This window comes from Bombina bombina, chromosome 2 (assembly GCF_027579735.1).
Source record: "Bombina bombina isolate aBomBom1 chromosome 2, aBomBom1.pri, whole genome shotgun sequence".
In the NCBI taxonomy this organism is placed as follows: Eukaryota; Metazoa; Chordata; class Amphibia; order Anura; family Bombinatoridae; genus Bombina; species Bombina bombina.
In genome coordinates, this window is record NC_069500.1 from 682,503,191 (window position 1) to 682,529,205 (window position 26,015).

The 26,015-nt window shown below is 41.8% G+C and overlaps 1 protein-coding gene across 1 annotated transcript in view; it reads left to right on the plus strand.

Annotated features, from left to right (window-relative positions):
- FOCAD (focadhesin) overlaps nucleotides 1-26,015 on the plus strand; it is a 1,237,844-nt gene that overhangs the window by 486,372 nt on the left and 725,457 nt on the right. The window contains 1 exon segment of the mRNA XM_053702659.1: nucleotides 2,664-2,751. Within this exon segment, the coding sequence (XP_053558634.1) occupies nucleotides 2,664-2,751 (88 nt within the window).

Genomic DNA, 26,015 nt, shown 5'->3' on the forward strand with positions numbered 1-26,015 from the left:
AACCACATGAGTAGTATAGAGCACAACTGAAGACTAGGTTCCCTTGTTCCTTTAACACATCGAATATTCCAACCCTCTGGCATATGTGCCATGAAAAAGGAAAAATATTGTCATATACAGAACAATAAATTTACATAGACAGAAAAAATAATTAGGAGTGTGCATTTCACCCTACCCCAATTAAGACAGGGCAGTTATGACGCTTCTCACAGTTCCAAGTGCACATCTCAAAAAACTTTTTAAAACCCAGCCACCAGGTTCCCTTTGTGTTTTTGATTTAAACAGTTCTACAAAGTATACCAAAGGCGTGGCAGCACTCGGGTAATAGTAGTAGGCAGATCTTTTGTATGACCTCAAGATGCAAAAGCAACATAAGAAGATCTCGATCGTCTAGGAAGGCAGCAATCTCACTTTTCTTTATGTAGAGGAGCAGTGGTTGGTAAGGTGATCTTGGTGAAGATCAGAATTGGTTAATACAGTCCGTACAAACGCTGTTATACTGGAGGGCCGGTAAGTGAAGGTACCTGTAGTTAGTGGGGAGTAATCAATACATATCTTGGACCTCCATTTAAAAGATCAGCAACTTCCAAAGTCCCAGGTTCGATACCATGAAACTTTTGAAGGGATTCACCCCACCCCAGCTGCTTTCTCCTGCGGCCATTTTCAAAGCCCCTCCACTCCATACCGCACCACACATTCAGTCATCATACCCTCTTCAACTTCAAATGTGGTAAATGCTGATTGCTGGGGCCCCAAATCAATTCCACTACTAGAATGACCAGTTACAGGGTTGGCTAGAACATCCTTTATGGAGGGATGAAAGACGTCATATAAAGCTTCCATAAACACGTTTGGTAAATATGTAGCAGGTTGGAGATCTCTGCCAGAATGTAATCTTCCATCTCTTCAAGTTGTGCAGGCATATGCTAAAAGGAAGTGATAAAATATATCAGTGACAACGAACTGTGTTTACCAACGCTTCTGGTATAATTTGATTCAATTTGATCTTCTGAGAGGTAATATTGAAGTATTGATATTGGACGGATTTGCTATCCGCTTATATTTGGCAAGATAACACCAGTCTGCTTGCAGCTACCACTTAAGGTGCTTCCCAGAGAAACGCCCCTGTACAGTCTTTTATTATATTACTTTGGTATCACTTTTATATTTTTTGTTTCATATGTAAGCACTGATAGTGTATACATTTTTTTTTTTTATTAAATCACCATATGTTCTTATACCCATTGTATTACTATCTGATAGTTGTGGACTTGTACATACTAAAGAAACACTACAATGTTTGTTTTTGTTTGTTAAAAAAAAAGGGAAATCATATCCCTAATTCAAACTAATTTCTAAAGAGACAAAAACTACTTTGAAAAAAATACAGTGAACTGGAAGCATGTGATTGATATAAAACACAAAGTACCCCAATGACAAGTGCTATATGCACTGACCAAAAACATCATACCTTGTCTTTTTCCTCATATAACTTCCCAATAAAAAAAAATATTGTATTGTTAAAATTTCTCGGGGGGGGGGGGGCATGGGTGTCTGCAGACACTTTTTGGAGGGTGCAATGAATGTGATGCACCAACTCACAGAACATAATTATATTAATGTCAATGTACACAGCAGAAGAACATTGCTTGTTATATATAGATATAGAGAGAACATTTCTAGGAGTTTGTCATTTGTTCCATACAGCAGACACTAATGGTGGGGGAGTTTAATTTCAGAATTTCATTGCTTTTTATCTTTTGATTGGTAAATTAAACTCTGCCTTTACCATAAGTGTGTGTGTGTAAGTAGTTTAACTTCTATTTAGGTAAAAGTATACCTCTGTGTTTCATCGCCATCTTCTAGGCTACAGCATAATACTGTGGGACAATAACTTCCACAATAATATACTGCCACTTTATGCTTCATAGCTTACATTTCTGGAAACTATATTACCAGATGATATAAAAGAAAGGCTGTAAGATTGGTATGTGATTTAAAGACTAAAACTTGTATGCATAGTTTATAAGAGAGACGGGAAATAGCTACCATGATAGAAATCTTCAAGTATATTAACAGAGACTAAGTCCAAAAAAAACTAACCAAAAACAGAATAAGTCCTCATGAATTGGAAAACTGCTGCAGGTTCAGGAACAATTTCCATAAGCCTTTCTTTTTACAGAGAAGGTTATTTTGTGTAATAGACAACAGATATATGTGGTATGAACAAGTATAGTAAAGGGATTCAAGGAAGCCTGATTTATTCATAAGGCTATCCTAAAATGTAATCAAGCTTATATTTCAAAAGGAAACTATGACATACTAGTTATTCTGTTTCTTATTAGCCATTACAATCTGTGTTTTGTTTCTCTATAACATGTCCATGTTTTAGACACTGTTGCATCCTGCATATATTTTGAATGATTGTGTAATTGGTACCTGAATAATATCAACAACTGCCATCTAGATAAAGTTCAAAGAATGTATAATAGAATTAATAAAATGATCATTATGATATTTATTGTTTTCAGTTCCTTGAGAATGATTTAGGGCCACTGAGAGGGATCTAAATATTTTTTTATGTGATAGAAATATATAATGCAGTTATGAAATATATATTTCTGATAATAAACCCATTTAATATCTAATTTGTGTTCTTTCAGAGGTTCCCATCAGAGCAGGCTTTAATAGGATTAAGTTTGCTTTTGCTTCACACACCTCCTAGTCAGCAGAAACCAATCTTAAATTTGGGTAAGTTCATTGTTTAGCTTTGAATGCTTCTAGTGTGGTAATTCTCTCTCTCTCTCTCTCTCTCTCTCTCTCTCTCTCTCTCTCTCTCTCTCTCTCTCTCTCTCTTTTCTCTTTTTATTTTTTCTGTGCCATTCTTTGCACGTGTTTGAATTTAATGTAACATTTAATTAATATAATACAAATATATATGAAAAATGTTATAACTTAAAAGTACATATAATCAAATATTATACAATGTGTGTCACTTAGATATTTCAAGATTAAAAATAGATTTTCCAGGAAAGGTACTATGATAAATGATTTTTTATTTTTTTTAATTGTTGTTCATACTTCAGTATGACACACCTATATAAAAACATTAATACTCCAGGGTTTCCAGACACCCTAGTTGAGAATAACTGTTCTACGTATTATATATTTTTTCCTTTAAATGATTTTATTACATATTATGCACATGTTGTATTTTGTTTTCTCTTGTAATGTGTATCCAGTCCACGGATCATCCATTACTTGTGGGATATTCTCCTTCCCAACAGGAAGTTGCAAGAGGACACCCAAAGCAGAGCTGCTATATAGCTCCTCCCCTAACTGCCATATCCAGTCATTCTCTTGCAACTCTCAACAAAGATGGAGGTAGTAAGAGGAAAGTGGTGAAATATAGTTAGTTTTTGTCTTCAATCAAAAGTTTATTATTTTTAAATGGTACCGGAGTTGTACTATTTTATCTCAGGCAGCATTTAGAAGAAGAATCTGCCTGCGTTTTCTATGATCTTAGCAGAAGTAACTAAGATCCACTGCTGTTCTCACATATGTCTGAGGGGTGAGGTAACTTCAGAGGGAGAATGGCGTGCAGGTTATCCTGCAATGAGGTATGTGCAGTTTTAAGTTTTTCTAGGGATGGAATTGCTAGAAAATGCTGCTGATACCGGATTAATGTAAGTTAAGCCTAAATACAGTGATTTAATAGCGACTAGTATCAGGCTGACTATTAGAGATATATACCCTTATAAATGTGCAATATAAAACGTTTGCTGGCATGTTTAATCGTTTTTATATATGCTTTGGTGATAAAACTTATTGGGGCCTAGTTTTTTTCCACATGGCTGGCTTGATTTTTGCCTAGAAACAGTTTCCTGAGGCTTTCCACTGTTGTAGTATGAGTGGGAGGGGCCTATTTTAGCGCTTTTTTGCGCAGTTAAAATTACAGACAGAGACATTCAGCTTCCCTCAGCAGTTCCCTGCATGCTATAGGACATCTCTGAAGGGCTCTAAAGGCTTCAAAAGTCGTTTATTGAGGAAGGTAGGGCCACAGCTGACTGTTTAAAAAACATTTAATTCGTTTTTTTGATCCGTTTTTTTGCATTAAGGGGTTAATCATCCATTTTCAAGTGGGTGCAATGCTCTGCTAACCTATTACATACACTGTAAAAATTTTGTTTGAATTACTGCCTTTTTTCACTGTTTTTCAAATTTTGACAAAATTTGTTTCTCTTAAAGGCACAGTACCGTTTTATATATTTGCTTGTTAATTTGATTTAAAGTGTTTTCCAAGCTTGCTAGTCTCTTTGCTAGTCTGTATAAACATGTCTGACATAGAGGAAACTCCTTGTTCATTATGTTTAAAAGCCATGGTGGAACCCCATATGAGAATGTGTTCTAAATGTATTGATTTTACTTTAAACAATAAAGATCAGCTTTTATCTTTAAAAAATTTATCACCAGAGGATTCTGACCAGGGGGAAGTTATGCCGACTAACTCTCCCCACGTGTCAGACCCTTTGACTCCCGCTCAAGGGACTCACGCTCAAATGGCGCCAAGTACATCAAGGACGCCCATAGCGATTACTTTACAAGATATGGCAGTCATGGATAATACACTGTCAGCGGTATTAGCCAGACTACCTGAATTTAGAGGAAAGCGTGATAGCTCTGGTGTTAGGCGTAATACAGAGCATACAGACGCTTTAAGAGCCATGTCTTATACTGCCTCACAATATGCAGAAGCTGAGGAAGGAGAGCTTCAGTCTGTGGGTGATATTTCTGACTCAGGGAAACCTGATTCTGATATTTCTACTTTTAAATTTAAGCTTGAGAACCTCCGTGTTTTGCTTAGAGAGGTTTTAGCTGCTCTGAATGACTGTGACACAATTGCAGTGCCAGAGAAATTGTGTAGACTGGATAAATACTTTGCAGTGCCGGTGTGTACTGAGGTTTTTCCAATACCTAAAAGGTTTACAGAAATTATTAATAAAGAGTGGGATAGACCCGGTGTGCCGTTCCCCCCCTCCTATTTTTAGAAAAATGTTTCCTATAAACGCCACCACACGGGACTTATGGCAAACGGTCCCTAAGGTGGAGGGAGCAGTTTCTACTTTAGCAAAGCGTACTACTATCCCTGTCGAGGACAGTTGTGCTTTTTCAGATCCTATGGATAAAAAATTAGAGGGTTACCTTAAGAAAATGTTTATTCAACAAGGTTTTATCCTGCAGCCCCTTGCATGCATTGCTCCTGTCACTGCTGCTGCGGCGTTCTTGTTTGAGTCTCTGGAAGAGACTTTACAGACAACGACTCCTTTGGAGGACATACTTAACAAGCTTAGAGCACTTAAGCTAGCTAATTCTTTTGTTTCTGATGCCATTGTTCATTTGACTAAACTAACGGCTAAGAATTCTGGATTTGCCATCCAGGCGCGTAGGGCGCTATGGCTCAAATCTTGGTCAGCTGACGTGACTTCAAAGTCTAAGCTACTTAACATTCCCTTCAAGGGGCAGACCCTATTCGGGCCTGGTTTGAAGGGAATTATTGCTGACAATACTGGAAGTAAAGGTCATGCCCTTCCTCAGGACAGGTCCAAATCAAAGGCCAAACAGTCTAATTTTCGAAACTTCAAGACAAGTGCAGCATCAACTTCCTCTTCTACAAAACAAGAGGGAACTTTTGCTCAGTCCAAGACGACCTGGAAACCTAACCAGTCCTGGAACAAAGGCAAGCAGGCCAAAAAGCCTGCTGCTGCCTCTAAGACAGCATGAAGGAATGGCCCCCTATCCGGTAACGGATCTAGTAGGGGGCAGACTTTCTCTCTTCGCCCAGGCGTGGGCAGGAGATGTTCAGGATCCCTGGGTGTTGAAGATTATATCTCAGGGGTATCTTCTGGACTTCAAGGCTTCTCCTCCACAAGGGAGATTTCACCTTTCACGATTATCTGTCAACCAGATAAAGAAAGAGGCATTCTTAAACTGTGTGCAAGACCTCCTAGTTATGGGAGTGATCCATCCAGTTCCAAAGGAGGAACAGGGACAGGGATTTTACTCAAATCTGTTTGTGGTTCCCAAAAAAGAGGGAACATTCAGACCAATCTTGGATCTAAAGATCTTAAACAAATTCCTCAGAGTTCCATCATTCAAAATGGAAACTATTCGGACCATCCTACCTATGATCCAAGAGGGTCAATATATGACTACGGTGGATCTAAAGGATGCTTACCTTCACATTCCGATACACAAAGATCATCATCGGTTCCTAAGGTTTGCCTTTCTGCACAGGCATTACCAGTTTGTGGCTCTTCCCTTCGGGTTAGCTACAGCCCCAAGAATTTTTACAAAGGTTCTGGGGACGCTTCTGGCGGTCCTAAGGCCGCGGGGCATAGCAGTGGCCCCTTATCTAGACGACATCCTGATACAGGCGTCAAATTGCCAAGTCCCATACGAACATAGTTCTGGCATTTCTGAGGTCGCACGGGGTGGAAAGTGAACGAGGAAAAGAGTTCTCTATCCCCACTCACAAGAGTCTCCTTCCTAGGGACTCGATTCTGTAGAAATGAAAATTTACCTGACGGAGTCCAGGTTATCAAAACTTCTAAATTCTTGCCGTGTTCTCCATTCTATTCTGCGCCCTTCGGTGGCTCAGTGCATGGACGTAATCGGCTTAATGGTAGCGAAAATGGACATAGTTCCGTTTGCGCGCCTACATCTCAGACTGCTGCAACTATACATGCTCAGTCAGTGGAATGGGGATTACACAGATTTGTCCCCTCTACTAAATCTGGATCAAGAGACCAGAGATTCTCTTCTCTGGTGGCTAGCTCGGGTCCACCTGTCCAAAGGTATGACCTTTCACAGGCCAGATTGGACAATTGTAACGACAGATGCCAGCCTTCTAGGTTGGGGTGCAGTCTGGAACTCCCTGAAGGCTCAGGGATCGTGGACTCAGGAGGAGAAACTCCTTCCAATAAATATTCTGGAATTGAGAGCGATATTCAATGCTCTTCAAGCTTGGCCTCAGTTATCAACCCTGAGGTTCATCAGATTTCAGTCGGACAACATCACGGCTGTGGCTTACATCAACCATAAAGAAGGAACAAGGTGTTCCCTAGCGATGTTAGAAGTCTCCAAGATAATTCGCTGGGCAGAGAGACACTCTTGCCACCTCTCAGCGATCCATATCCCAGGTGTAGAGAACTGGGAGGCGGATTTTCTAAGTCGTCAGACTTTTCATCCGGGGGAGTGGGAACTCCATCCGGAGGTGTTTGCTCAATTGATTCATCGTTGGGGCAAACCAGAGTTGGATCTCATGGCCTCTCGTCAGAACGCCAAGCTTCCTTGTTACGGATCCAGGTCCAGGGAACCAGAAGCGACGCTGATAGATGCTCTGGCAGCGCCTTGGTCTTTCAACCTGGCTTATGTGTTTCCACCGTTTCCTCTGCTCCCTCGACTGATTGCCAAAATCAAACAGGAGAGAGCATCGGTGATCTTGATAGCACCTGCATGGCCACGCAGGACCTGGTATGCAGACCTAGTGGACATGTCATCCTTTCCACCTTGGACTCTGCCTTTGAGACAAGACCTTCTACTACAAGGTCCTTTCAATCATCCAAATCTAATTTCTCTGAGACTGACTGCCTGGAGATTGACTCTCCGAGTCAGTCATTGATACCCTAATACAGGCAAGAAAGCCTGTCACCAGGAAAATCTACCATAAGATATGGCGTAAATATCTTCATTGGTGTGAATCCAAGAATTACTCATGGTGTAAGGTTAGGATTCCCAGGATATTGTCTTTTCTCCAAGAGGGTTTGGAAAAAGGATTATCAGCTAGTTTCTTAAAGGGACAGATTTCTGCCCTGTCTATTCTTTTGCACAAGCGTCTGGCAGATGTTCCAGACATTCAGGCATTTTGTCAGGCTTTGGTTAGAATCAAGCCTGTGTTTAAACCTCTTGCTCCCCCATGGAGCTTAAACTTGGTTCTTAAAGTTCTTCAAGGGGTTCCGTTTGAACCTCTTCATTCCATAGATATTAAACTTTTATCTTGGAAAGTTCTTTTTTTTGATGGCTATTTCCTCGGCTCGTAGAGTCTCCGAGTTATCTGCTTTACAATGTGATTCTCCTTATCTGATCTTCCATGCAGATAAGGTAGTTCTGCGTACAAAACCTGGGTTTTTGCCTAAGGTGGTATCTACTAAGAATATCAATCAAGAGATTGTTGTTCCATCATTGTGCCCTAATCCTTCTTCAAAGAAGGAACATCTTTTACATAATCTGGACGTAGTCCGTGCTTTAAAGTTTTACTTACAAGCTACTAAAGATTTTCGTCAAACATCTGCTTTGTTTGTTGTTTACTCTGGACAGAGGAGAGGTCAAAAGGCTTCGGCAACCTCTCTTTCTTTTTGGCTAAGAAGCGTAATACGCTTAGCCTATGAGACTGCTGGACAGCAGCCCCATGAAAGGATTACAGCTCATTCTACTAGAGCTGTGGCTTCCACTTGGGCCTTTAAAAATGAGGCCTCTGTTGAACAGATTTGCAAGGCGGTGACTTGGTCTTCACTTCATACTTTTTCAAAATACTACAAATTTGATACTTTTGCTTCTTCGTAGGCTATTTTTGGGAGAAAGGTTCTACAGGCAGTGGTACCTTCCATTTAAGTACCTACCTTGTCCCTCCTTTCATCTGTGTACTTTAGCTTTGGTATTGATATCCCACAAGTAATGGATGATCCGTGGACTGAAAACACAATTTATGCTTACCTGATAAATTTATTTCTCTTGTGGTGTATCCAGTCCATGGCCCGCCCTGTCAGTTTAAGGCAGGTCAAAATTTAGATTTAAACTACAGTCACCACTGCACCCTATGGTTTCTCCTTTCTCGGCTTGTTTCGGTCGAATGACTGGATATGGCAGTTAGGGGAGGAGCTATATAGCAGCTCTGCTGTGGGTGTCCTCTTGCAACTTCCTGTTGGGAAGGAGAATATCCCACAAGTAATGGATGATCCGTGGACTGGATACACCACAAGAGAAATACATTTATCAGGTAAGCATAAATTGTGTTTTTTAGTATATTTAAAAAACAAACAAAATCAAAACAAAACATTGTTTTAGACTAATATGATTTTCATAATATTTCTTCTGCAGCAAACAATATATGCAGGAATTGGGAGTAATATCACAGCTTTCATTATAACTTCTTAGCATTGCTATCTCTAAAAATGAAATATTCCTGTGTGCTCAGTAGAGTAATTTAATATCCTAATATATTGGCTCCCTCTTGTAACACCCAGTGGTGAGAATATAAAACTCAGAACCTCAATGAATTTTAGGTATAAGGCACCAAACTTCTCGTTCAGCTAAGAGACAGGAAGTATTCTCATTTCTTCAACCTCTGCAGTGTGTGGCACTGCTGGCACCATCATCTATAAGTCCTGTCATTCGCCCATTTGATGTACAGTGAACAGAAGATACGGTTCAGCATTTTTCAGCCCTTAGTTTTGTTTTTTGCCCTCCTAAGCCCTTTATGGAAGTGATGTGCTTATATGATCATGATCACCAACCTTCGTGTAGTGTTTAGTGAACAGTATAATATTTTATTATTTTGTTATATTGTGTTAAGTTTTATATATGTAATGTATAGTAGAATGTATTGGTATTTGTCGATGCTGCAATAGTATATCCAGATTTTGTGTGAGATTTTTCATTCCATGTAGTGCTCCAGACACCTACCTAGATATCTCTTCATCAAAGAATACCATGAGAACGAAGCAGAATTGATAATAGAAGTAATACTGTATTCCCTGTATAAATTACAATAGAACATTTTTGGGTTTCATATTAACTTTAAGCCAAGTCTCAGTAAATATATCCTTTTATAAATGCATAACTGCATTTTTGTATATTGTAAAATACCAAATTCAGTTTTTTACTAAAATAAATTAACTTAACCCCTTAAGGACAAGGCCATTTTTTAGTTTCTTTCCCTTAAGGACCAAGGCTATTTTTACATTCCTGCAGTGTTTGTGTTTTGCCTTAATTTTCCTCTTACTCTTTTACTGTAGCTATACATATTCTATACAGTTTTTCTCGCCATTAAATGGACTTTCTAAAGATACCATTATTTTCATCATATTTTATAATTTACCATACTTTTTTTTTATAAAATATGAGGAAAAAAACACTTTTTCTAACTTGGACCCCCAAAATCTGTTACACATCTACAACCACCAAAAAACACCCATGCTAAATAGTTTCTAAATTGTGTCCTGAGTTTAGAAATACCCAATGTTTACATGTTCTTTGCTTTTTTATCAAGTTATAGGGCAATAAATACAAGTAGCACTTTGCTATTTCCAAACCATTTTTTTTCAAAATTAGCTATAGTTACATTGGAACACTGATATCTCTCAGGAATCCCTGAATATCCCTTGACATGTATATATATTTTTTTTTAGTAGACAACCCAAAGTATTGATCTAGACCCATTTTGGTATATTTCATGCCACCATTTCACCACCAAATGCGATCAAATAAAAAAAATTGTTCACTTTCTCTTGTTAAGTGTATCCAGTCCACGGATCATCCATTACTTGTGGGATATTCTCCTTCCCAACAGGAAGTTGCAAGAGGATCACCCACAGCAGAGCTGCTATATAGCTCCTCCCCTCACTGCCATATCCAGTCATTCTCTTGCAACTCTCAACAAAGATGGACGTAGTAAGAGGAGAGTGGTGTATTATAGTTAGTTTTTTAACGTCAATCAAAAGTTTGTTATTTTTAAATGGTACCGGAGTGTACTGTTTCATCTCAGGCAGCATTAGAAGAAGAATCTGCCTGTGATTTCTATGATCTTAGCAGAAGTAACTAATATCCACTGCCGTTCTCACATATTCTGAGGAGTGAGGTAACTTCAGAGGGGGAATGGCGTGCAGGTTTTCCTGCAATAAGGTATGTGCAGTTAATATATTTCTAGGGATGGAATTTGCTAGAAAAATGCTGCTGATACCGGATTAATGTAAGTTAAGCCTTAAATGCAGTGATAGCGACTGGTATCAGGCTTATTAACAGAGATACATACTCTTATAAAAGTGTAATATAAAACGTTTGCTGGCATGTTAATCGTTTTTATATATGTTTGGTGACAAAACTTATTGGGGCCTAGTTTTTTTCCACATGGCTGGCTTGATTTTTGCCTAGAAACAGTTTCCTGAAGCTTTCCACTGTTGCAATATGAGTGGGAAGGGCCTTTTTTAGTGCTTTTCTGTGCAGCTAAAAATACTGACAAAGACATTCAGCTTCCCTCTGCATGATACAGGACATCTCTGAAGGGCTCAAAAGGCTTCAAAGTCATATTTGAGGAGGGTAACAATCACAGTAGTCTGTGGCAGTTGTTGTGACTGTGTTTAAAAAACGTTTTTGTCATTTATTATTCTGTTTTTGTTATTAAGGGGTTAATCATCCATTTGCAAGTGGATGCAATGCTCTGCTGACTTGTTACATACACTGTAAAAATTTTGTTAGTGTAACTGCCTTTTTTCACTGTTATTTCAAATTTTTTTGTCAAAATTTGTTTCTCTTAATGGCACAGTAACGTTTTTTATATTGCTTGTTAACTTGCTTTAAAGTGTTTTCCAAGCTTGCTAGTCTCATTGCTAGTCTGTACAAACATGTCTGAAACAGAGGATACTTGTTCATTATGTTTAAAAGCCATGGTGGAGCCCCATAGGAGAATGTGTACTAAATGTATTGATTTCACCTTAAACAGTAAAGATCAGTCTTTACCTATAAAATAATTGTCACCAGAGGAGTCTGTCGAGGGGGAAGTTATGCCGACTAACTCTCCCCACGTGTCGGACCCTTTCGCCTCCCGCTCAAGGGACGCACGCTAATATGGCGCCAAGTACATCAGGGACGCCCATAGCGATTACTTTGCAGGTCATGGCTGCAATCATGCATAATACCCTGTCAGAGGTATTATCCAGATTGCCTGAATTGAGAGGCAAGCACGATAGCTCTGGGGTTAGACGAGATACAGAGCGCGTAGATGCTGTAAGAGCCATGTCTGATACTGCGTCACAATATGCAGAACCTGAGGACGGAGAGCTTCAGTCTGTGGGTGACGTCTCTGAATCGGGGAGACCTGATTCAGAGATTTCTAATTTTAAATTTAAGCTTGAGAACCTCTGTGTATTGCTTGGGGAGGTATTAGCTGCTCTGAATGACTGTGACACAATTGCAGTGCCAGAGAAATTGTGTAGGCTGGATAAATACTATGCAGTGCCGGTGAGTACTGATGTTTTTCCAATACCTAAAAGGCTTACAGAAATTATTAGTAAGGAGTGGGATAGGCCCGGTGTGCCCTTTTCCCCACCTCCTATATTTAGAAAAATGTTTCCAATAGATGCCACTACACGGGACTTATGGCAGACTGTCCCTAAGGTGGAGGGAGCAGTTTCTACTTTAGCAAAGCGTACCACTATCCCGGTTGAGGACAGTTGTACTTTTTCAGATCCAATGGATAAAAAATTAGAGGGTTACCTTAAGAAAATGTTTATTCAACAAGGTTTTATTTTACAGCCCCTTGCATGCATTGCGCCTGTCACTGCTGCGGCGGCATTTTGGTTTGAGGCCCTGGAAGAGGCCATCCATACAGCTCCATTGACTGAAATTGTTGACAAGCTTAGAACTCTTAAGCTAGCTAACTCATTTGTTTCTGATGCCATTGTTCATTTGACTAAACTAACGGCTAAGAATTCCGGATTCGCCATCCAGGCGTGTAGGGCGCTATGGCTCAAATCCTGGTCAGCTGATGTGACTTCAAAGTCTAAATTACTCAACATTCCTTTCAAGGGGCAGACCTTATTCGGGCCTGGTTTGAAAGAAATTATTGCTGACATTACTGGAGGTAAGGGTCATACCCTTCCTCAGGACAGGGCCAAATCAAAGGCCAAACAGTCTAATTTTCGTGCCTTTCTAAATTTCAAGGCAGATGCAGCATCAACTTCCTCTGCTTCAAAACAAGAGGGAACTTTTGCTCAATCCAAGCAGGCCTGGAAACCTAACCAGTCCTGGAACAAGGGCAAGCAGGCCAGAAATCCTGCTGCTGCCTCTAAGACAGCATGGAGGAGCGGCCCCCTATCCGACAACGGATCTAGTAGGGGGCAGACTCTTTCTCTTCGCCCAGGCGTGGGCAAGAGATGTTCAGGATCCCTGGGCGTTGGAGATCATATCTCAGAGATATCTTCTGGACTTCAAAGCTTCTCCTCTACAATGGAGATTTTACCTTTCAAGATTATCTGCAAACCAGATAAAGGAAGAGGCATTCCTAAGCTGCGTACAAGATCTCCTTGTAATGGGAGTGATCCATCCAGTTCCGCGGACGGAACAAGGACAGGGGTTTTATTCAAATCTGTTTGTGGTTCCCAAAAAAGAGGGAACCTTCAGACCAATTTTGGATTTAAAGATCCTAAACAAATTCCTCAGAGTTCCGTCATTCAAGATGGAAACTATTCGAACCATTTTACCCATGATCCAAGAGGGTCAGTACATGACCACAGTGGACTTAAAGGATGCCTACCTTCACATTCCGATTCACAAGAATCATCAGTTCCTGAGGTTTGCCTTTCTAGACAGGCATTACCAATTTGTAGCTCTTCCATTCGGGTTGGCTACAGCCCAAAGAATTTTTACAAAGGTTCTGGGCTCACTTCTGGCGGTCCTAAGACCGCGAGGCATAGCGGTGGCTCCTTACCTGGACGATATCCTGATACAGGCATCAAGCTTTCAAATTGCCAAATCTCATACAGAGATAGTTCCGGCATTCCTGAGGTCGCATGGGTGGAAAGTGAACGAAGAAAAGAGTTCTCTATCTCCTCTCACGGGGGTTTCCTTCTTAGGGACTCTAATAGATTCTGTAGAAATGAAAATTTACCTGACGGAGTCCAGGTTATCAAAACTTCTAAATGCTTGCCGTGTTCTTCACTCCATTCCACGCCCCATGGTTCCTCAGTGCATGGAAGTAATCGGCTTAATGGTAGCGGCGATGGACATAGTGCCATTCGCGCGCCTGCATCTCAGACCGCTGCAATTATGCATGCTCAGTCAGTGGAATGGTGATTACACAGATTTGTCCCCTCTACTAAATCTGGATCAGGAAAAAAGAGATTCTCTTCTCTGGTGGTTATCTCGGGCCCATCTGTCCAAGGGTATGACCTTTCGCAGACCAGATTGTACAATTGTAACAACAGATGCCAGCCTTCTAGGTTGGGGTGCAGTCTGGAACTCCCTGAAGGCTCAGGGTTCATGGACTCAGGAGGAGAAACTCCTCCCAATAAATATTCTGGAGTTAAGAGCAATATTCCATGCTCTTCTGGCTTGGCCTCAGCTAGCAACACTGAGGTTCATCAGATTTCAGTCGGACAACATCACGACTGTGGCTTACATCAACCATCAAGGGGGAACCAGGAGTTCCCTAGCGATGTCAGAAGTCTCCAAGATAATTCGCTGTGCGGAGACTCACTCTTGCCACCTGTCAGCGATCCATATCCCAGGTGTAGAGAACTGGGAGGCGGATTTTCTAAGTCATCAGACTTTTCATCCGGGGGAATGGGAACTCCATCCGGAGGTGTTTGCTCAATTGGTTCTCCGTTGGGGCAAACCAGAATTGGATCTCATGGCGTCTCGCCAGAATGCCAAGCTTCCTTGTTACGGATCCAGGTCCAGGGACCCAGAAGCGGCACTGATAGATGCTCTAGCAGCGCCTTGGTTCTTCAACCTGCTCCCTCGTCTAATTGCCAAAATCAAACAGGAAAGAGCATCGGTGATATTGATAGCGCCTGCGTGGCCACGCAGGACCTGGTATGCAGACCTAGTGGACATGTCATCCTTTCCACCATGGACTCTGCCTCTGAGACAAGACCTTCTAATACAAGGTCCTTTCAATCATCCAAATCTACTTTCTCTGAGACTGACTGCATGGAGATTGAACGCTTGATCCTATCAAAGCGTGGCTTCTCCGAGTCAGTAATTGATACCTTAATACAGGCACGAAAGCCTGTCACCAGGAAAATTTACCACAAGATATGGCATAAATATCTTTATTGGTGTGAATCCAATAATTACTCATGGAGTAGGGTTAGGATTCCTAGGATATTGTCCTTCCTCCAAGAGGGTTTGGACAAAGGATTATCAGCTAGTTCTTTAAAGGGACAGATTTCTGCTCTGTCTATTCTTTTACACAAGCGTCTGGCAGAAGTTCCAGACGTTCAGGCATTTTGTCAGGCTTTAGTTAGAATTAAGCCTGTGTTTAAACCTGTTGCTCCTCCATGGAGCTTAAACTTGGTTCTTAAAGTTCTTCAAGGGGTTCCGTTTGAACCCCTTCATTCTATTGATATCAAACTTCTTTCATGGAAAGTTCTTTTTTCTGATGGCTATTTCCTCGGCTCGAAGAGTCTCGGAGTTATCTGCCTTAAATTGTGATTCTCCTTATCTGATCTTTCATTCAGATAAAGTTGTTCTGCGTACAAAACCTGGGTTTTTACCTAAGGTGGTTTCTAACAAGAATATCAATCAAGAGATTGTTGTTCCATCATTATGTCCTAATCCTTCTTCAAAGAAGGAACATCTTTTGCATAATCTAGACGTAGTCTGTGCCTTGAAGTTTTACTTACAGGCTACTAAAGATTTTCGCCAAACATCTAACCTGTTTGTTGTTTACTCTGGACAGAGGAGAGGTCAGAAGGCCTCGGCGACCTCTCTTTCTTTTTGGCTTCGGAGTATAATCCGTTTAGCCTATGAGACTGCTGGACAGCAGCCTCCTGAAAGTATTACAGCTCATTCTACTAGAGCTGTGGCTTCTACCTGGGCCTTTAAAAATGAGGCCTCTGTTGAACAGATTTGCAAGGCTACAACTTGGTCTTTCCTTCATACTTTTTCCAAATTTTCCAAATTTGATACTTTTGCTTCTTCGGAGGCTGTTTTTGGGAGAAAGGTTCTACAGGCAGTGGTTCCTTCCGTTTAAGTTCCTGCCTTGTCCCTCCCATCATCCGTGTACTTTAGCTTTGGTATTGGTATCCCACAAGTAATGGATGATCCGTGGACTGAACACACTTAACAAGAGAAAACATAATTTATGCTTACATGATAAATTTATTTCTCTTGTAGTGTATCCAGTCCATGGCCCGCCTTTCCTTTTCAGGCAGGTCTAAATTTGAATTAAACTACAGTCACCACCGCACCCTATGGTTTCTCCTTTCTTGGCTTGTTTCGGTCGAATGACTGGATATGGCAGTTAGGGGAGGAGCTATATAGCAGCTCTGCTGTGGGTGTCCTCTTGCAACTTCCTATTGGGAAGAAGAATATCCCACAAGTAATGGATGATCCGTGGACTGAATACACTACAAGAGAAATAAATTTATCAGGTAAGCATAAATTATGTTTTTTCACTAACTTTGGGTTTCTTACTGAAATTATTTACAAACAGCTTGTGCAACTATGGCACAAATGGTTGTAAATGCTTCTCTGGGATCCCCTTTGTTCAGAAATAGCAGGCATATATGGCTGTGGCATTACTTTTTGGTAAATAGAAGGCTGCTAAATACCACTGCGCACCACACTTGTATTATGCCCAGCAGTGACAGGGTTAATTAGGTAGCTTGTAGGGAGCTTGAAGGGTTAATGTTAGCTTTAGTGTAGAGATCAGCCTCCCACCTGACACATCCCACCCCCTGATCCCTCCCAAACATCTCTCTTCCCTCCCCCACCCCACAATTGTCCCCGCCATCTTAAGTACTGGCAGAAAGTCTGCCAGTACTAAAATAAAAGGCTTTTTTTTATTAATTAAAAAATAAATAAATATCTGTTTAGCTGTGATGGACCCCCCCCTTAGCCCCCAACCTCTCTGATCCCCCCCCAAACAGCTCTATAACCCTTGTCCACTACCTATATGCTGCTATCTTGGGTACTGGCAGCTGTCTGCCAGTACCCAATTTGCCTCCCAAAATTTTTTTTTAATTTTTTTTTATGTAATTAAAATTTTTCTGTAGTGTAGCTGCCCCCCTCAATTCCCTCCTCCCTCTCCCCCTCCCAGATCATTTTGACTGTTATCTCCCCCCTCCCTCTCCCTCTCTTCCATTCATTCATTGGTTGTTACGCAATCGCGCGCACTCCCTGCAGGCCCCCTGCACGCTCCCGGCACCCGGCGTGCACAAGGCACATTCAGGAACCGGATGCCGGGTAGCGATGGGCCGCCCACCTGCCTCCCTGCAGCTGCTCCCACCCACCAGCGATCAGGCCCATCGCTACCGGTGCAGAGAGGGCCACAGAGTGGCTCTCTCTGCATCGGTTTTGGAAAAAAGTTATTGCAGTGATGCCTCAATATTGAGGCATCACAGCAATACCTTTAAAGCAGCTGGAAGAGATCAGGATCGCTTCCAGCCGCTTTAAACCCTAATGTCGTACAGGGTACATCGCTGGTCTTTAAAGACCAGTCTGTGTGCGACGTACCCTGTACGACATGCGTCGTTAAGGGGTTAAAGATGTTTTTTAGTGTTTATTTTAACAGTTCAGGATCTACTACAGATCTGTTGGCTTGCCACCCACAGTGAAATAGCCACTATTGGGATGTGTTTGTCGGGAAGGATCTGCCCTTCGAGATAGGACTGGAGTTTTAACCTGGAGTCAAACTCTCAGTGAGAGTATTGATGAATGTTAGAGTCTGGAGATACAGGCAAAGTTTTTATGCGAAACCATCCAGACTACTGCTAATAGCTCCTAAGCAATCAGTGTTGACGAGTTTCACTGCCTGCTTTCTCTCACTCAAGTCCATGTCAGGAGCGCTGCTATAAGACTGTCACAATTGAGAGGCTGTGTTCTGTTCCACAGCATGGATCCTGGAGGTAAGATCATTTCAATTTTTACACATAAAACGCTATAACAGGGTCACAATGTGGCTCCTTTATCCTTTGATAGGATCCCGGGTTAATATCCTCTGAAGGGGGTTTATTGAACAGTTGAGGTTAATTAATCAGTGTATTAATTATTTACATGCTTCTTTGTGTGATTTTTTTACTCTGCTGATAGACTGTGTGTTTTTGGCTGGAACAAACAGGTTTCACTTTTAAGTTTCACTTTCATTTTTGAAAGTGTTGCACAGCTCCTATTACTTGCTGTACTTGAAATAACAGGAGAAGTACTGTCTTGCACTTCATGTGACTGGGTGTGGTCTATGTTCATTTCCTCCATTCCAGCTGAGACTTGAATTTGAGGAGAGAGTTTCCTCGGTTAACTGTCTGGGTCTAGGAGGTGGTGAGTGCCCCAGCCATTGGGAGTATAAAGGGGCAGTTTTCTATAATAAAAAATGTTTTTGTGTCCTTCTGTGGGTATTACCTGAGCCATGGTGGACTCTGACATGTTAGAAGGTACTCCTTCTGTACTAAATCATACCTGTTTATATTGTGAGGAGGCCATGGTTTTCCTGCCCACTCAATTATGTTCCACATGTCTACCTCTCAGGTCTCTGCGTCCCGTGATATTACTACCCCTGCTTCATTATCCACTCCACATGCAGTTCCCCGTAGCACATCTAATCCTCCATCCGGAGGGGACCTTCTTCCTGCGGACTTTGCCGCGCAATTACAAATGGCGATGTCTGCGGCCCTAAGTGCATTACCTTGCTCTAACAAATGCAAGAGAAAGATTAAATATAGCTCTCTTGACCAGGAGTCATCTAAATATTTATTGGATTTAGCTATTATGTCCCAGTTATCCGATGATGAGTTAACCTCTGTAGCTTCAGAGGGTGAACTTTCTGGGTCGGAGTCCTTAGCGTATAAGCCTCCTGCTGCAGAGGAACCGTCCTTTAGATTTCAAATTGAGCACTTTGCGTTTTTTATTAAAGGAGGTTCTGTCCTAGTTAGAGGTTCCAGAGGCTGCGCTGCCTGAAGAACCTATGATACCTAAATTAGACAGAGTTTATGAAGACAGAAAAGTTCCTTTGACTTTTCCTGTGCCGGTTAAGATGGTGAACATTATTAAAAACAAATAGGAAAGAATTGGTTCTTCCTTTTCCCCTCGTCTACTTTTAAAAGTTGTTCCCAGTCCCGGACTCTCAACTGGATTTATGGGGCATCCACTTGTTAAACGTACTACTATACCTCTTGAGAATAGTTCTTCGTTCAGAGAGCCGATGGATAAGAAAATGCAAACCTTTCTGAGAATGATGTTTCAACATACAGGATTTTTGTTTCAACTGGTGGTTGCAGTTGCAGCGGTTCCCGGAGCGACTACCTACTGGTGCGACACTCTGTCGGAAACTCCATTGTGAGTCTCCCCTCGAGGATATTCAAGACAGAATGAAAGCTCTGAGATTTGCTAATTCTTTTATCTGTGATGCGAACATGCAAATTATTCGACTAAATGCAAAGGCCTCTGGCTTTGCGTTCCCAGCCCGCCGGGCGTTCTGGTTGAAGTCTTGAGCCTCTAATTATCAAGGTCTGGCGGACCTGATCCGACAGTGCGGATCCGGTCCGCCAGACCTCGCTGAATACAGCGAGCAATACGCTAGCCGTATTCAGCATTGCACAAGCAGCTCACAAGAGCTGCTGGTGCAACGCCGCCCCCTGCAGTCTTGCGGCCAATAGGTGGCCAGTAGGGGGGTGTCAATCAACCCGATTGTACTCGATCAGGTTGATTTCCGGCGATGTCTGTCCGCCTGCTCAGAGCAGGTGGACAGGTTATGGAGCAGAGGTCTTTGTGACCGCTGCTTCATAACGGCTGTTTCTGGTGAGCCTGCAGGCTCGCCAGAAACACGGGGCATCAAGCTCCATTCGGAGCTTGATACATATGACCCAATGTCTGCAGGTATGACTTCTAAGTCCAGACTCCTTTCTCTTTCCTTCAAGGCACAAATTTTATTTGGTCCAGGCCTGGACTCTATTATTTCTACGGTTACTGGAGGAAAGGGTGCCTTCCTACCGCAAGATAAGAAAAACAAGTCTGAGACGACAATCTTCTAATTTTCGTTCCTTTTATTCTGACAAATCCCAACGACAACTATCCTCCTCCAAGCCCGAGACACCCAAGAGTACTTGAAAGCCAGCTCAGTCCTGGAATAAATGCAAGCAGAATAAGAAGCCAGCCAAAATTAAATCGGCATGAAGGGATGTCCCCCGATCCGGGATCGTATCTTGTAGGGGGCAGACTTTCTCTGTTTTCAGACGCCTGTTTCAAGGACGTACAGGATTCATGGGTCCTGGAGGTGGTTTCTCAGGGATACAAGATAGGCTTCAAATCTCATCCGCCAAGGGGTAGAATCTTTCTCTCGGATCTGTCTACGAGACCAGAAAAGAGGGATTCCTTTCTAGGGTGCGTTCGGAATTTATCCTCCTTAGGAGTTGTTGTCCCGGTGCCTATCGAAGAAAGAGGTTTGGGGTTTTATTGAAACCTTTTTGTGTTCCCAAAGAAGGTGGGAACTTTCTGCCCAATTCTGGACATAAAGTGCTTAAAAATTTTTCTCAGTGTCCCTTCCTTCAAGATGGAGACGATAAGGTCCATCCTTCTTTTAATTCAGGTTCTGGGAGCTTTTCTAGCCTTTGCCAGAACTCAGGGTATTGCAGTAGCCCTATACTTGGAGGATATTTCTAACAGACCAGAGATGTTGTAAGCTAACTTCATTATATCTTGCCCTCCAGAGCTCCTTGAGTCCCTCTGTGGCTCAGTGTATTGAGGTGATTGGTCTCATGGTGTCCCACATGGACAGTATTCCTTTTGCCAGGTTCCGTCTCAGACCTTTACTATTGTGCATGCTGAGGCAGTGGAACTGCGATCATTTAGATCCTTCTCAACAGATTGTATTAGACAGCCGGTCAAGAGAATCGCTCTCTTGGTGGCTCTGTCCAGATAGTCTGTCCCGAGGGACATGCTTCTTAAGACCATCCTGGAAGATTGTGACTACGGACGCAAGCATATCCGTATGGTGAGCTGTTTCGAGTTCCAGGAAGGCACAGGGGTTGTGGACTTAGGAGTCCTCCCTCCCGATCAATATTTTGGAACTACGGGCAATCTTCAAGGCCTTGAAGGCTTGGCCACTTCAAGGTTCGTCCTAGTTTATCAGATTCCAATCAGACAATATAACCTTGGTGGCTTACATCAACCATCGGGTGGGGAACGAGAAGTTCCTTGGCGATGAAGGAAGTATCTCAGATTCTGGAGTGGGCGGAGCCCCACAGCTGTTCACCGTCAGCGATCCACATTCCGGGTGTGGACAACTGGGAGGCACATTTTCTCAGCAGGCAATCCTTCCGTCCAGGGGAATGGTCTCTCCATCCTGAGGTGTTTGCAGAGATATGCAGCAAGTGGGGGACACCAGAGATAGATCTCATGGCGTCCCGTCTCAATACCAAGCTACAGGTATGGGTCGAGGTTGAGGGATCCCTAAAAGGATCTAATAGATGCACTAGCAGTGCCCTGGAGGTTCAAACTCATATATCTTTTTCCTCCATTACCGCTTCTTCCTCGAGTGGTGTCCCGCATCAAGCAGGAGCGGGTATCAGTAATCTTGATTAATCCATTGTGGCCACAAAGGACGTGGTTCGTGGATCTAGTGGGGATGCCCCATCTCCTCCATAGAGGTTACCTTGTCGCAGAGACCTGCTGATACAAGGTCCATTTGTTCATCAAAATCTAGATTTTCTGAGGCTGACTGCGTGGAGACTGAACGCTTAGTCTTAGCCAAGAGAGGTTTCTCTGAGAGTGTCATTGATAACCAGTTACTCGGCGTATCTACCACAACGTGTGGAGGACCTACTTATTCTGATGTTTTTCCTGGCGCAGAGTTAAGGTTTGCATAAATAAAAAGAGAGAAGCTCTCAACCTGGGAACGAACAATAGCATAATAGCTTGTTCTATGGCTAGTTACCACCCTAGAAGCAGCCTCTTTTTGCTCAATATGTGCCTTACACAGAGAAGAACTTTCCTGTAGCATATCAGTCTGATCCTGACTTAACAGTGCAGTCCAGCTCCAAAATTCCAGGCAATCCCTCTCTGAACAAGATAAACGGCAAAACCCCAGACGTACGTTTTGGCCCATTGTGGGCCTTGTCAGTGAGGTGCAGCCATATCCCTCTAGGCACACTGAGCAACGGGTCCACGTCTGGATTCCCGCATCACACTTAGGGAGACTTCCCAAAATGTCATAATTTGCATAAATAAAAAGAGAGAAGCGCTCAACCTGGGAACGAACAATAGCATAATAGCTTGTTCTATGGCTAGTTACCACCCTAAAAGCAGCCTCTTTTTGCTCAATATGTGCCTTACACAGAGACAAACTTTCCTGTAGCATATCAGTCTGATCCTGACTTAACAGTGCAGTCCAGCCCCGAAATTCCAGGCAATCCCTCTCTGAACAAGAGAAACGGCAAAACCCCAGACGTATGTTTCGGCCCATTGTGGGCCCCGTCAGTGAGGTGCAGCCATATCCCTTAAGGTTAAGGTTGTCAGGATCTTATGTTTTCTCCAGGATGGGCTGAAGAAGGGCCTTTCTACTAGTTCCCTGAGGGGACATATTTGGGCCCTGTCTGTTTTATTGCACAAGAGACTGGCTGAGCTTCCAGACGTGCAGTCCTTTAAGGCTCCAATTAGTATCAGACCTGTGTTTAGATCTGGGGCTCCTCCTTGGAGCCTAAATTTTGTTCTTCGGGTTTTGCAACAGGTTCTGTTTTAGCCTCTGCATTCCATTGACATTAAATTGTTATCTTGGAAGGTGCTCCTTTTTATTGGCTATTGCCTCTGCGCGCAGAGTTTCTAAGATCTCTGCTTTGCAAAGTGAGCCCCCTTATCTGTTTTGTCATGCAGATAAGGCAGTTTTACGTACTAAATAAGGTTTTCTTCCTAAAGTTGTTTCAGATCGCAACATCAATCAGGAGATTTTGGTTCCTTCCTTGTGTCCTAATCCTTCTTCAGCGAAGGAACACTTAATTCACAATTTGAATGTGGTTCGCGCCTTGAAGTTCTATCTTCAGGCTACTAAGGAGTTTAGACAATCTTCCTCCTTGTTTATTGTCTATTCGGGGGAAGCGTAAGGGGCAGAAGGCTACTTCGACTTCTCTATCTTTTTGGTTAAGGAGTGTCATCTGCTTAGCTTATGAGACAGCGGGACATCGTCCTCCTGAGAGGATAACGGCTCATTACACTAGAGCAGTGGTTACCTCTTGGGGCTTTAGGAACGAGGCCTCTATGGATTATATTTGTAAGGCGGCTGCCTGGTCCTCCTTACATACTTTTCCAACATTTTACAAGTTTGATGTTTTTGCTTTGGCTGAAGCAGCTTTCAGGAGAAAAGTTTTGCAGGCTGTGGTGCCCACAGAATTGGGTCCGCGTCTTCTTTTCTGTTCCCTCCTGTTATTCATTCAGTGTCCTCTGGAGCTTGGGTATAGTTTTTCCAACAGTAAGGAATGAAGCCGTGGACTCTCCCTATCTTAGGAAGGAAAACATAATTTATGCTTACCAGATAAATTTCTTTCCTTCCGGATAGGGAGAGTCTACAGCCCCCGACACGTTTTTTTCTTGTCTATGGGTGGTCCCCTATTATTTCTTTCTTTCATGTAATTGGCAAGAGTCCATGAGCTAGTGAAGTATGGGTTATACAATCCTACCAGGAGGGGCAAAGTTTCCCAAACCTCAAAATGCCTATAAATACACCGCTCACCACACCCACAATTAAGTTTTACAAACTTTGCCTCCTATGGAGGTGGTGAAGTAAGTTTGTGCTAAGATTTCTACGTTAATATGCGCTTCTCAGCATTGTTGAAGCTCGATTCCTCTCAGAGTACAGCGAATGTCAGAGGGACGTGAAGGGAGTATCACTTATGAATACAATGATTTCCCTAACGGGGGTCTATTTAATATGTTCTCTGTTATCGGTCGTAGAGATTCATCTCCTACCTCCCTTTTCAGATCGACGATATACTATCAATTTACCATTACCTCTACTGATAACTGTTTCAGTACTGGTTTGGCTATCTGCTATATGTGGATGGGTGTCTCTTGGTAAGTATGTTTTTCATTATTTAAGACACCTCAGCTATGCATTGGCACTTTATGCATTTATATAAAGTTCTAAATATATGTATTGTACTTATATTTGACATGAGTCAGGTTCATGTATTTCCTTCTGCAGACTGTCAGTTTCATATTTGGGGGAAATAACAATTTTTTAAGAAATTTATTTCTTACCTGGGGTTTAGTTTTTTTTTCAATTGACTACTTCTTGCAAATTGCAGGTGGTATTAGGGCCGCGGGTGCGTCAAATGCTAGACTTTATCGCGTCATTCTTGGCGCAATAATTTTTTGGCGCGAAGAATACGTCTGACGCAACTTCGTCATTTCCGGCGTCATAGTTGACGCTAGAGCCTTACACGCGGTTGCGTCATTAGTGACGTGAGTGTGTCATTTCCGGCTATTATTGGCGCAAAAAAGTTTGTTACGTTGTGTGTCATACTTGGCGCCAAACTTTTTCATTATTTTAATACCCCATTGATGTTTGCCTCTTGCCTTTTTCTCTATCAGAGTGCTATGCTTTTTGTATTTTTTCCCATTGCTGAAACTGTCATATAAGGAAATTGATAATTTTGCTTTATATGTTGTTTTTTCTTTTACATTTTGCAAGATATCTCAATCTGATCCTGCCTCAGAAGTTTCTGCTGGAACATTGCTGCCTGACATCGGGTCTACCAAAGCTAAGTGCATTTGTTGTAAGATTGTGGAAATTATTTCACCAAATGTAATTTGTAATAGTTGGCATGATAAACTTTTACATGCAGATAGTGTGTCCATCAGTAATAGTATATTGCTAGTTGCAGTTCCTTCAACTTCTAAAGTGCATGATATACCTATGCATTTTAAAGAATTTGTTTCTGATTCTATCCAGAAGGCTTGGCTGCATTTCAACCTTCTAATAAACATAATAGGTCTTTTAAAACTTCTCATTTAGTTGATGAATTTTCAAATGACCAACAACATAATAATTTATCCTCTTCTGATGAGGATCTATCTGATACAGAAGATTCTTCCTCAGACATTGACACTGACAAATCTACTTATTTATTTAAAATAGAGTATATGCGTTCTTTATTAAAATAAGTGTTAATTACTTTGGATATTGAGGTAACCAGTCCTCTTGACGTTCAGTCTAATAAACGTTTAAATGCTGTTTTTAAACCTCCTGTGGTTTCTCCAGGGGTTTTTCCTATTCCTGAGGCTATTTCTGATATGATTTCTAAGGAATGGAATAAGCCAGGTACTTCTTTTATTCCTTCTTCAAGGTTTAAATAATTTTATCCTTTACCAGCAAATTCTATAGAGTTTTGGGAAAAAATCCTCAAAGTTGATGGGGCTATTTCTACTCTTGCTAAACGTACCACTATTCATATGGAAGATAGTACTTCCTTTAAGGATCCTTTAGATAGGAAGCTTGAATCTAATCTACGGAAGGCCTATTTATATTCAGGTCATCTTCTCAGACCTGTAATTTCTTTGGCTGATGTTGCGGCTGCATCAACTTTCTGGTTGGAGAATTTAGCGCAACAAGAATTGGATTCTGACATATCTAGTATTATTCGCTTACTGCAATATGCTAAGCATTTTATTTGTGATGCCATTTTTGATATTATCAAAATTGATGTTAGATCCATGTCTTTAGCTATATTAGCTAGAAGAGCTTTGTGGCTTAAATCTTGGAATGCTGATATGACATCTAAATCTAGATTACTATCTCTTTCTTTCCAAGGTAATAATTTATTTGGTTCTCAGTTGGATTCTATTATTTCAACTGTCACTGGGGTAAAGGGAGTTTTTCTACCTCAGGATAAAAAACCTAAGGGTAAATCTAAAGCTTCTAACTGTTTTCGTTCTTTTCGTCAAAATAAGAAACAAAAACTCAATCCTTCCCCCAAGGAATCTCTTTCCAATTGGAAGCCTTCCTCAAATTGGAATAAATCCAAGCCATTTAA